The sequence below is a fragment of the Panthera leo genome, chromosome A2 (assembly GCF_018350215.1).
Source record: "Panthera leo isolate Ple1 chromosome A2, P.leo_Ple1_pat1.1, whole genome shotgun sequence".
In the NCBI taxonomy this organism is placed as follows: domain Eukaryota; kingdom Metazoa; phylum Chordata; class Mammalia; order Carnivora; family Felidae; genus Panthera; species Panthera leo.
In genome coordinates, this window is record NC_056680.1 from 98,157,865 (window position 1) to 98,171,795 (window position 13,931).

The window sequence follows — 13,931 nt, forward strand, 5'->3', positions numbered from 1 at the left end:
ATATACAGGATCAGAAAATAAATTCCCAATCTAGTACGGGCTTCTCCTTTAACTGAGCTCAGTGCATCTTCCGAAAAATGGTACCCTGTGATCTTTGTTTCTACCCTTCACAGAGGACAGCACTGAGAATTAGCTTTTTGTATGGGTAACAAATCCAAATAAAGCTCCAGCCACTGTTGCTGCAAAGAGCTAACTGCTGAGCAACACTCACATCATAGTCATCTGTGATTAGTATATCTTGAGGATGGCTTAAAAAAAAAATTTTTTTTTAATGTTTATTTATTTTTAAGAGACAGAGAGAAACAGATCACAAGCGGGGGAGGGGCAGAGAGAGATGGAGACACAGAATCCTAAGCAGGCTCCAGGCTCTGAGCTGTCAGCACAGAGCCTGGCGTGGGGCTTGAACTCACAAAGTGCAAGATCATGATCGGAGCTGAAGTTGGACACTTAATCGACTTAGCCACCCAGGCGGCCCTCAAGGATGGCTTTTTGATGGCATGCATGAAGGCACCCTATGGGCCCCAGCAGAATGCCTTTTCCAGGTACCAAAATGTGAGGAGTCAATTTCATGCTGATGAGAAGTTTATTTACATAGTTCACCCCATCTGCTAATTTAGGAGATGAACACAGATCAAGTAAATGACTAAAAGGACAGTTACCTTGTAGATCCCAAAGAACCCCAGGTCCCTTACGACAGACAGGGCACTGACTCGGGGACCAGTAGTGATCTCTCCAGCCACTTGCAAACGGATCTTGACGATTTCTAAAGGATTTGTGAAAATCACCTGGGAGCCTCCTGCCTAGAAAAAGAGAAAAAAAGTAAAGATTTAGGATCACAGAAGGGTAAGGGTAAGGAAGGTCGGGAAGAGGGTGTGATTATCCTCTATGGAGCTCAGAATATTCTATCTTCAAGAGGCTGTAGTTTTCCATCCTCGTTCCATCAATTACGACAGGGACTAAGATGGGGCACCTGGGTGGCTCAGTCAATTAAGCATCCGACTTATCTCAGGTCATGATTTTGCGGTTCATGAGTTCAAGCCCCACATCGGGCTCTAGGTTGACAGCTCAGAGCCTGGACCTTGCTTTGGATTGTGTCTCCCCCGCCCCCCACCTCTCTCCTGCTTGCACTCTGTCTCTTTCTCTCTCTCAAAAATAAATAAACATTAAAAAAGAAAAAAGACAGTGACTATGAGTCTGAATCAAAATACAGTTACTGCCAAGGAGGTCTTGGGTACTGAGGTCCTATTTCCCTCATGCAGACGTTGAAAGAGGGCAAAGAGCAGAGACAGATGTCTTGTGGCTTCACCAAAGTCCTTGCATGGAAATGAAATGGATTCCCTGAAGCACAAACAACTGCTATCACAGGGCTCAAAGCCAAGGGCACAAAGGCAGCACTAAAATGAAAATCAAATAGTATCCAAATAAAGAGACACAAACCTGCTTGTCCGAATAGGAGGAGATAGGGAGGACACAGGTTCTCCCGTGATGGACTCTATGATTCTGGCAATGATTCAAGAATTGCCAGAGAACACGTAAACTTAGATGAAAGCTATTTTGTCTTCTCTTAAAAAATCAGGTCCATCATCAAACACCATTTCATGGAGCTGCATATTCTTATAATTTTATGTATGTATTACCTGTGTATAGATTAATCTTTTTATAGAAGATAAATGTCAAAGTAGTAAAAATATGCATCAAATCAATTATGGCCCAAACTCTGAGCAATGTGTATTATTTCATTCCAGCAGTGGCTGGGTGCCCCACCTCTAAGATCATCAGCGGAAGTCTTTAAAGTGGACTTGGGGCACCTGGGTGGTTCAGTCAGTTAAGCATTTGGCTCTTGACTTCAGCTCAGGTCATGATCTCATGGTTCATGGGTTTGAGCCCCGCATCAGGCTCTGCGCTGGCAGCATGGAGCCTGCTTGGGATTCTCTCTCTCTCCCTCTCTCTCTACCCCTGCCCCGCTTGTGTGCTCTGTTTCTCTCTCTCTCAAAATGAATAAACTTAAAAAAATAAAAGTAAAAAGAATAAAACGTACTTAAACAATAAAGTGTATTATAAGGGAAGTTTTAAGCTAGTTATTTTGAAGCTCAGCTTGCATTTATTATACGCAATTACATTCTTTCTCACTGTACTTCAGCTTGTTATTTCTTGTCACAAATATATTAAATTTTTATTTCTTCCAAACTAAGGTTGATACACAGTATAGTTCAGAATCTTTATTACCTAGTGATGCCACCACACTAGACCAGATATGGTGCTGATATTTTACAGCTCAGTAGATGCCATCACGGTAACAAGCATAATTTGGATTAATATCATACAAAACTACTTCTTATTAGATTCCTGACCCCATTAACCAATGTATGTGCCCTCATAAAATGGCCAGTACTAATCAACACTGGATAAACAAAGATGATCTTGAAATCATAATTCACTTGGAAATAAAAATTAGATACAATATAAATATCCAACGATGAGAGATGGATTAAATGAATTTGGGTATGTCATGCAATGGAGATACTATGCTGCCAATGAAAATATTGTGGAAAAGGTCCAATATATATATATACTGGGAAGTATAAACTCTCATGTTCAAATGCATGTACAGCTTTCCCCCCGTTATCCCTTACCGTCGTGTAGAAAATACACCAATGTAGTGCTTTTTAGGTGGTAGGATTACAAGTGGTTTATTTTCTTTTCTGCTGTATTTCTTATTTCTTCTACACAGATTATATATTACTTCTATAAAGAAAAATAAATACCTCTGCATAACTTATCTGGTATGTATAGCAATGTTAGCTAAAAAAAGTAAAGAAATATGTTCATCCATTAATTCTCTATAAATCAAACTGTTTTTTTTTATTTTTACCAACTTGATATCTTAATCAAGACACACTTGATCTTAAAAACAGACCAAGCCCACCCCTCTCACCACATTACAACTGTTTAGAAGGCAGCAGTATGGTCCAGTGTCTTGACGGCCACACAGACCACCTCTCTTTGCTTACTTGTTTCACCCCTCACCTTTGGCTCTCCTACGTGACTCTCAGGAGGTGGGCCAAACAATCCTGGCAGGAAAAAACCTAGGTTAGATTCATCAAAAGGTCCAAGAAAGGCCCTTAGATAGCGGGAAGGAGAGCATGAGGCGATACGCCCAGAGGCTGGTGTGTTCTTCTGGTCCCACAGACATTTGGCTCCCTCTTCTCTGGCTCAGAACAGCTGTTCTTTGCTCCCACACTGCTGGGACCTGCGGGGAGGCAGAAAGGCCAAGTCCCCACCTGTCTACAGCTCCTCAGTATTTTGTGGGTTTGCACCTGCATCTTTCCACATGACATAAGGGAGTTAAAGTTGTCAGAAGGAAGAGAGGAAATGGACCTGGCTTAGTAACAGCACCAATGGTACAATGAGGATTATGTCTGTGCTTCCTGACCCAAGCTCTTGAGTTGCAAAAATGAATAAAAAATAAATATGTAAAAACTGTTTTATGGGAGCAGAATGAGAAAGATTTGCTGAGCTGGAATTAATCCTATCTGAGGCTGATTTATAAAAGTCCCAATGTGGGTAACAGCATCTCTATCAAGGGCAGAACGGACAGGAGTCTGCATTGTCGATCTTCTTAAAGAACAGCACAGGAATGCAAGGCACACTCATCAACAGCGGCTGCAGAGGCACCTGCGCGCATGTGCACACTGAGTCCCTGTCCCATTTGTCAAACCACCTCACTCAATATGAGGCTTGCGGAGATGGCAAACGGACCGCAGCCAGCACGATGTCTGTGACACAGTAGTGTCACCATAGAGTTTTTTTCTCCCCTCTCCCAAAGTGATGGTGCCCCTCTCTGCCGCATGTTACGGTCACTTGCGAAGCTCTGAAAAAGTACTGGCTTCCAAATCCTACTTCAGATAAATAAGAAATTCTGCAACTGCTCTTTAAAAAACCTGATTAAGATGTGCAGTGAGATTTGAGAATCGCTCTACTTCACTGGATCACCTCCATGATCCCTTTAAATTCTGAGAGGCTGCTTGACAGGCTTACTTACAGCTGTGACTTCTAATTCCAGTTCTCCAGTTTCTTTCAGAGGGCAACTTTTATGTTTTACATCTGACCTCACAACAAACTTTTTGTACGTCTCCAAGTGGTGCCGTTATTAAAGGGTATAATCCTTAGGCACAGAATCGCTGTCTTACTCGTTACCTTATATCTGCACTAATAGTTGTAAAAGTTAATGTTATATACAAAATAAGAACTTAATACTCAATTCCCTGACTCCCAGCCAATCGATAGATACCAATTCTTTTAGCACGGCACAGTGAATTCTAATCACTAAGGACAATGCAAAAGTCAAATCCACTTCAGACAGCTGCAGGGAACAGACGCAGTGGGAAGAAAGTGTAGTGATACTGAGAAAAAATAATGATGTACTCCTGGCTTCGGGTGGGCTCAGAAAGAAAGAGCTTCCAGACTCAAAGTGGCACATTGTACAGGTACCAAAGATGAATCAGTCCTTTGGAGTCAAGCTGGAAGGAAATGAGAGACTCCAAGGCACCAAGAGAAGATGCTTATCATCAGATGCACAGTGTCTGGGCATCACCACGACTTGATCACTGAGCGGCACACTGGCTGCCGCTCTCCCAGTCTATTGTCCATTCACAGTGCCTTACCTGTGTCCCTCCTCTGTGAGATCAAAGATAGCTGAATCCACAGACCGCGAACAGGAACACCTATTGTGCATGTCTTTGTGTCCCTCATCACTTGAGAGACCTGGCTGTGTGATGATGCTGTTTTGTGTGTGTGTGTGTGTGTGTGTGTGTGTGTGTGTAATTTTGTCACAAATCACTTCCCTGTGACTTTCTGGAGTCTGTGGCAAGTAGGACAGGCAAAGATTTTCTACACTGCACTAGAACTGGTTCTGTGTGGGTGGCACATTATATTTACAGTGGGGACGCTGAGGTGTCTATAAGTTTCCTTTCTACAGGTTCTTTATTACTGAAACCTTAGTTCCTACCCAGCATCTGGATCTATCCAAGAAACACACGTGCTTATTACTACAGACTCACTTCTGCTACCTGATCATTCATTCATTCATTCATTCATTCACATCATAAAAGTCCCAAACATTTATAAGCAATCGTGCTCAAAGTTTGTCTTAAGAGCTGCAAGGGCACAAGATGAGTGAGAAAACATTCCTGTTCTCAAGGAGCTTGAAATAGGAGTGAGGTCATAAATATTCATTAAGCATCCATTACTGGGTATCAGGGTATTTATTGCTTTGCATGGATTACAGATCTTCAGCCCACTAAAAAGGTATTTTTTCCAGATTTTACATAAGAGAAAATTGAGGCATAAAAGATTAAAGAAACTGTTATGGGCTGAACTGTGTTCCAACAAAATTCATATACTGAAGTCCTAACACTCAGTACCTCAGACAGTGCCTGTATTTGGAGACAGGGCCTTCACAAAAGTAGTTAAGGTAAGATGAGGTCATATGGGTGGCCCCTACTCCCATGTGGCCTTTGTCCTTATAGTAAGGGGAAACTGAGATATGGACACAAATGTGCACAATGAAAAGAGAGTGTGAGGACACAGCGAGAAGGGGGCCATCATCAGGCCAACGAAAGAGGCCTCTGAAGAAACCAACCCTGCTGACACCATCTTGGACTTCCAGCTTCCAGAAACATGACAAAATAATTACACCCAGTCTGTGGAATTTTGTTATGGCAGGGCTGGCAAACCAATACAGCACTTACACAAGGCTACACAGCCAGCAAGCAAAGGATTTTCTATGGAGTCCAATAAATATATGTGTTACGAAGAAAAAACATGGCACATAGGAAAAGGGAATTATAACTAACAAGAAGAGGTAAGGTCCAGATAAACTGCCATGGCAATTTGAAGAAAGGTAAGATATCTGTTGGATGGGATAACCTGGGGAGGTGGTAAGGCATGTAAGAAAGTAACACATCAGTTGGTGACTGAGTGCAATTAGGATTTAGCTAATCCAGGCAGAGAAGGGCACAAAGGCACAGTGACTAAGGCCTGGCACACTTAGAGAGCAAAGAGACCCAGCACCGTGTGTCCAGTGAAGTTTTAATATGGATGATAATTATGAGGAGATCAACATTATCATCCACTAGCATTTACTGAGTGTTTACTATGTACTACATGTTACACTAAGAGCTCTGTATGAATTTTCTCCGTTGGTCCTCATAACATAAGGTAGCTAATAATACTATTCCAGTGTTATAAGTGAGCAAATGGAGACGGAAAGGGTGAAGGAGCTTATGTAACCTGCCTGAGATCACAGAGCTAGGAAGATGGAGTCTATATTCAAAGCAGACCTGCCCGAAGCCAGACAGGCACTTCCACCATTTATCACTATGTATCCTGGCAGCACAGAAGAACCAGCCAGCTGCTTAAGGCCATGAGAGAAGAAGGCTGGAGAAGGCTACTGGGGCCAAATCACAGAAGGCCTCGATAGTGCCTTCCTGTGCTCGTGCGGCGGGAGGAACGCAGGTTATAAAGGGTTTAGACCTGGAGAGTGTCGTGACTACCATCTGTGTCTCGGAAAGATGGACCGGGTGGTAGAAGGGAGAGTTCAGTAGGGGAGACGAGCCCAAAGCCAGGGATAACAATTAGGGTTTTAGCAGACTAGATGAGAGAGAAGAAAGGCCAGAATTGGAACAATTACACCAGCAAGAAGGTATGGGGGTGGATGGCTGAGCACTGGATGCAGCAGAGAACGCCGGGCCCCGCTGCTGAGAATGCGGGAGAAGGAGTGTGTAGGATCAAAGAAAGGACCCATATTTTTACAAGTGCGTAATAGGAACAAAGGGGCACAGAGAAAGGGTGACACATCCAGAAGGCAATGGGAAAGCGAGCTGGGAGTTAGGGAGGGAGTCAGAGGTGGGTGTCATCCCCCATCTGTGCTAACTGAAGGCAGGAGCTCACATGGGGTGCAGGGAGATGAAACGTCAACAGTGGAGACCTAAGTGACAAGAAGCCTCCGCCACACAGCACAGCAATCCAGGCACAGAGGTCAAGAGAGGGGTTTCTGGAAGGGAAAAAGCCAACGACAAAATGGCCAACAATATCTGCTGGCACAGGGAGGCAAGGTCCAGCTCACCGTGTGATCTGTGGTTGGAAAGATGGAAAAGTGGATGCTGGGGAATCAGAGTTTGTGCAATCTACATTGTTTTTAATGTTTATTTATTTTTGAGAGACAGAGAGAGACAGCGAGCAGGGGAGGGGCAGAGAGAGGGGGAGACGCAGAATCCGAAGCAGGTTCCAGGCTCTGAGCTGTCAGAACAGAGCCCGACGTGGGGCTCAAACTCACAAACCACGAGATCATGACCTGAGCCAAAGTCAGACGCTTAACCGCTTAACCGACTGAGCCACCCAGGCGTCCCATGTGTAATCTACCTTTTTAAGGGAAGGGAAAGAGAGAGAATGATGTCATTTATGGAAGCAAGCAAGGCAGAATGCAAATGCATTTAGGGTCATGAAGGAGAGCAGCTCTAGGGGACAGTGAAGAGATAAATTGGAGCTGAGGAGGATTAGGTCACACTTATGCAAAATAGCACACAAGTTCTGGGTGGGGGAGGGGAGTGGAAGGCAGACAGACAGTGAAGCCAGGATTTCCCTACTATTTATGATTCAAAGACAAACAGAATCAAATGGATCAGGATTTGGCACAAGGAGACAACGGAAGTTCTAAAGCATAAACCGAACACAAAACAACAAATGACCCCTGAGAACAAGAGTAACATCACATTCTGGCTCTCCAGAAGTTATATAAAGTTATGGTGAAGTTAGTCCGATGTGCACAGACAGGAGAACAATGAGGTACCTAGTGACATCTAAAGAGGTGTCTGATGCAGTGGCCCATGCTTGCCACCCCGCAGCTCAAACAGACAGGAGACACAGCAGGATGCAGGGTGCTGAAGGGCTGTTTAGGCATGCTTATCTGCACCTGCCTGAAAGGACTGGAGCCACAGGGCAGCACCCAGTGGGTTCTCCATTAAGACCCCACTGTGTGCACAGGTCTGCAGATGAGGAATGAGTCAGTTCAGTCTTATGTGGATTCTCACCCGGACGAGGCTAGATATGTTTACTGCCCACTGCACTAACAGTGAATGCTAGTGTCAATGTGACAAAATGCTTTGTAGCTTTTTTTTTTTTTTAAAGAAAACTGTGTGCCAACTCCACAGCAGATGTGTAAGAGTGAACAAAACTAATGAACACCCCCATACACACACACCTTACAGAGCACATTTCTGGCTGTTACTCACAGGACTGTGCGAAGATAAAATGGAAAGAGGTACATAAAGCACTCATCCCGGTGCCTGGCATACTACTCAATCAATGATACTGCTTACCATTCAACTTACCAAACCCCCTCAAAGCCAGTACAAATGAGTTCCAGTTTTTTCTTTTCCTAGAAACCTGTACATTAAACTTTCTTTTTGAGGGAAACATAGTTGTACTGAGGATTGCAGGAAGTAGCAGTCTCGAGCAAAAAAAGTTTGGTGGGGGTGGGGGGGGGGGGACACAAAAACTCACCTAAGTGATGGGTGATAGAGTGGTTATCCACATAACCAGAGAGTTTTTATTTAATTTAAATTCACTTAACTTTATTAATTAAATTCAAGCTGACACTCCATAAAAGTGGGTACTTCTAATTTTGAATACTTTTGTTACAGAGAAATGGTCAATCACGTCCTGCTGCAGCAGCTGGTAAAAATGACAATGGCTAGAGAAGAGAGTTATCCAGCAGAGTTTACCATACACTGCCTGTGGGGATGCTTTCTGTGGTTCCATGTAGGTGTGAACTGCCCCCAACACTAGCAAACCACTTTGAAAATGAGCACCACCAGTTGCACAAGGAACTGAGACAGAGACTAGGTTCCCCACTGCTGAAAACGAGGCACAGTGCACATTCTTCTGACCAGGTAATCTGACTGCTGGAAGGAAAGCCACACAAATGCCCTTTATGTTCAAGATCAACTTCTAATGTTTCGGGCCTTTAAAGCTGTCCCAAGTGAATGCTGGATGACCCATTTTGCTACCAATACAAATCCAAGTTCATGTCTCCAGGACAGTTTCAGTGGTTGTGATTCCTGTCTAAAATTCATGATCTTCATAAACTCACCTTTGCATCCAGGAGGGCTGAGAGCAACCAGAAAGGGACATAGGACTATGGAAGCTACAACTATGTCAGCATGAAGCCCAAGCACCAAGCTTCTCAAATGAATAGGGCTCTGTCGACACAATCATCGTTATTTCCAAATGCTCTAATTTTTCATATGACACACTCCTCATGGCTCAAAGTAAAATTACAGGTTTTTTCCCTCTAATACCCCCTCTCTGAAATGGGCCAGACAGTCTGCAAAGAACCTGAAACGTGGCTTCCGTCACAGCTTTGGCTCACTGACCAGATGCGACTATAAGCTTGATTTCTTCTTTTTCACGATTTTGTCACCCAAATTCCTCTTGCTATGTTATGCAATGATTAAGTTCACTGTTAACACTTCAGATGCTGCATAGGTAATTTTATTCTGGGAGGTGATTCATCTGCTTTTTTAAAAACAGAATGCCAAGAAACATTCAGAAAGGCAACATACTGCAGGACCCTAATGCACTGCCCAATTTCTCCAAGGACAGGGACCTTCACACTAAAGTGAGCCTAACATAGTTCAGGTCCAATAATTGTGAACAAGTAGGTTTTAAAGTTATATGCCTTGAAGATGACTTACCCAGCCTGCTTATTATTAAACTTTGGAAAACAGCCACAGCCTAAACATGTTATGTAAAGGTCTGCTCCAGAAGCTCCAGTTCTTATTTCCGTAGGATGCATTTTCTTTCACCTATTAGGAACTAAGCAAGCCCTTCTCCAAGGCTTCTTTCCTAACCTGGATAGTATCCCTGAACATTCTTTTTGGGACCTGGGGAGTTGAGTCCGAAGAACTCACAAGATGAAAAGGCATGCTTCGTATGATTTGCCTCCCCAAACCAGTCTAGCCAAAAGTCTTGAGAATATTCAGAAACTATTAACAATCTTGCATTAAAAAAAAAAACAAAAAAAAAACAAAACAATCCTGTCATCAATCTGCTGTCCACAGAAAACATAGCGGGGTATTTTTTTTTAACATAGTGCAATTCCTGCTACATTTTAAACTAAAAGCATTAAATATAACTGTATTTAATCACCTCCCCTTAATTTGAATTCACATGGTAGATACTTATAGCTACTTAAAAAATTAAGTGGCAAAATGTATATGAAGAATGTGTATCTTGATATTTTAATTATGCTCAATTGAATGTACTTAGATTTAAAGTGCTTTTCACAAATGACATGTGCTAAGAATATCTAATTGCACACTGACATTCTAAAATGTGTGCTTACATGTGTCAAAAATAGATTAATATGAAGTTATGGAATATGGCTTTTTTAAACTAAAACCTAAATACAGTATTTTGATTATTTGGATACAAATAAGATTGTAACTACAAAAAAGGTCTACACTAGTAAATTACTAATGATACACATTACATATAAAATGAACACTCAAGTGATGACAGTATTTGGTATTTAAAGTGAAAAATAAAGATTTCTTAAGAAATCTAAGATTTAAGGTATTTTCTATTTATTCTCTTATTAACTCAATGTTACATGGAGACATGAAAATACTTTGTATGTAGTACAGATATTATCATCATATAGAAAGATCACAGGGAGGTGCCTGGCTCAGTCCACAGAGTGCACGACTCTTGATCTCATGGTTGTGAATTCAAGCCCCATGTTGGGCATAGAGCTTACTTGAAAAAAAAAGATCACAGGTACAAAAAAAGTATTCAGCAAATAGTAGTGGATGAATTAAATTAAAACACAGTACCCAACAGTAGTCAGGTACTTCGCAACACGGAATACAGGAATTCAACAATCTCACAAAGAAGATGGCAACTGTGAGGGGATGTGAGGCCAAGAGGCCCCGCACCCTCTAACTTGCTCTGAAAGGAAAGTATTGGATCCAGTGCCCAGTGCCATCACAGGAGAGGTTATCACTTTGTACAGTCAGGAAGTTCAGTCCTCACTGCAAGTTGAGAAAAGAACCTTTAGCCTAACCCTTAGTGTTACAGGCTAAATTGGGTCCCTCCAAAATTGTGTGTTGAAGACCTAATCCTATACCTCAGAATGTGACTGTATTTGGAAACAGGGCCTTCAGAGAGGTGATTAAGGTAAAATGATACGGGTGGGCCCTGGTTCCATAAGACTGGAGTCTTTAAAGGTGATTAGAACACAGGCAACATGCAGACCGAAGGATGGCATGGGAAGACACAGCAAGAAGATGGCCATCTGCAAGCAAAGAACAGAGACTTGGAAAAAAACCAAACCCGCAGACACCTTGATCCAGGACTTCTGGCTTTCATAAGTGCAAGAAAATAAACTTCTATTATTGAAGCCATGCAGTCTGTGGCATTTGGTCATGGCAGCCCTAGCGAACCAATTTGACTGTCTAATTGCACACCTCTAAACATGAAACAAAACAGGATTGTCTCCTGACTGGGTGTGTAAATTAAGCTCTTAAGTAAAAAAATCTGTAACTGGACTATTAAGAAACTTTAAAAGAGAATAGATCGTCACCATGTAATTGTTTTCGAGAGATACCAAATTGAAATCTCCCTACTCTTAATTTCTTAACTACATGGCACGGTGGAAAAAGGCTATGCTGTTTACATGTTTTACAAATATTAAGTTTCATATTTTCAACTTCATCGGGTTTTAATAGGCGTATGGAAGCCTGGCTAAGAAACCAAAGTGGAATCTGTTTGACTGACATTAAAAAGCAATGAAGTTACAGATCTGTCAAATATGTTCACATTTGGGCTCTGGCTGTGATACATGTCTATTTTGACTGCTACTACCAGAATCATTTAATGATTTACAGACCTTCAGTGTCTAAAGCATACAAAAGCTGTGACCCAATCTTTCTTCGTATTTTCACATCATAACAAACCCCTCCCCTATTTATTAGACAACCAGAAGGATGGCCTGGGGTTTGAACTGTTTTGAGTCAAACCAGGCTCAGGCTCTGCCACAGATGGGAGAAAACAGAAAAGAGACATCAGGCTGGCTCAGGGTCTCTCACCAGTTGGACTTTCCCCTAATGAGATGACATTTCTGAGCCACCAAAGGGGAGCTCTTAGCTAGGGAGGCCATCCTGATGGGCCCTTAGTGCCATCCAATAGCTCTTTTATTTTTGCTCCAAGTCAAGCAGAAATCTGGAGAAAGGGCTCTTCCTAGAAGCAGACAGGCAGCAGAATTCCCATCAAACCCAGTCCCTTAGTCCCACCCCCAGAGGACTTTCTGGTCAAACTGTGATAGAGCTGCCTGATGGGCTTCTCAGAAACCTCCAAACTTAGATATTGCCATAGCTAACATTTTTTGCTACTTATTGACTCTTTTACTTTTTTTTAGAGTTGTTTCAGGCTTACAAAAAAATGGAGAGAGAGGTTCAGATTTCCCTTATACCCTCGCCACCCCCCCACCCCGCCACATGCATAGCCTCCCCATTATCAACTCCCCCTACCAGAGTGCTACATTTATAATTGATGAATCCACACTGACACATAATCATCCAAAGCCCATAGTTTACCTTAGGGTTCATTCTTGGTACATTCTGTATGTTTGGAAAAATGTATAATGACACAGATCCATCATGAAAGTATCACACGGAGTATTTTCACTGCCTTAAAAATCCTCTGTGCTCTGCCTATTCATTTCCCCCCTTCTCCTCCACCCCTAGCAACAATTGATCTTTTTACTGTCTCCACAGTTTTGGTCTTTTCCAGAATGTTCTATTCTGGATTCTATGTTGGAATCACATAGTATGTAGCCTTTCCAGATTGGCTTCTTTCACTTAGTAACATACACTTAAGGTTCTTCCAAGTTTTTTCATGGCTCAGTAACTAATTTCTATTTAGATTCAATAATATTCCTTTGTCTGGATGTACCACAGTTTATTTATCCCTTCACCTACTGAAGGACATCTTGGTTTCTTCCAAGTGTTGGCAGCTATGAATAAAGCTGCTATAAGCATCTTTGTGCAGGTTTTTGTTGAAAATATGTTTTCAACTTCTTTGGGTAAATACCAAGGAGTGCAATTGCTGGATCTACAGTAAGTTCAGTTTTGTAAGAAATCTCCAAACTATGTTCTGAAGTGGCTGTACCATTTGGCATTACTACCAGCAATAAATAAGAATTCCTCTTGCTCCACAGCATTTGATATTGTCAGTGTTCCAGATTTCAGCCATTCTAATAGATGGGTAGTGGAATCTCATTGTTAGTCTCTTTTGTTTTTAAAGCCACTCTTTTGTATGACTCCTTCATGATTCTGACATGATAATTTCACATGTTAACCATTCAATAAAATCTTTTCTACTAACATAAGTAATAATACATAAACTCTATCAAATGCCCCAAGTGTTTTATATTCATCCTGTTCCTGAGGTTCTGTATAAAGATGGGGGTTGGAATGAAGCCAAATAAACAGAAGTTGAAGTTTTTTAAAGGTTGGTTCCCTTACCAAGTTATCATGGAAAACATTTCTTAGGAAACATCCTAGATATTTACATATGTAGGCGTGTTACTGCTATTCCCTAAAGTCCATCAATTCCTTCATACTCTGATTCCTATAGTTACTGCTCCTTCAATGACTGTTCCTATCTACGTTAATAGCAACTCAGTATATCAAATAACTGCCTTATGTTTACTGCCCTCTCAAGACCTTCTAGTCAAGCATTTATTCATTCAGTAAGTATTTTAAAGCCTCTCCCATATATCAGACACAATGCTAGGGGCAGGTATAATAGTTTGATGTAGGCCCTGTCCTCAGCATTTATAGATGTCTTATTTCAGGCAACATTTACCC

The 13,931-nt window shown here is 41.9% G+C and overlaps 1 protein-coding gene across 3 annotated transcripts in view; it reads right to left on the reverse strand.

Annotated features, from left to right (window-relative positions):
• SLC25A13 (solute carrier family 25 member 13) overlaps positions 1-13,931 on the reverse strand; it is a 183,860-nt gene that overhangs the window by 29,926 nt on the left and 140,003 nt on the right. For all 3 annotated transcript variants that reach the window (XM_042918249.1, XM_042918240.1, XM_042918257.1), the window contains one exon: positions 660-800. In XM_042918249.1, coding sequence (XP_042774183.1) covers positions 660-800 — 141 coding nt within the window. The remainder of the gene's footprint in view (positions 1-659; positions 801-13,931) is intronic.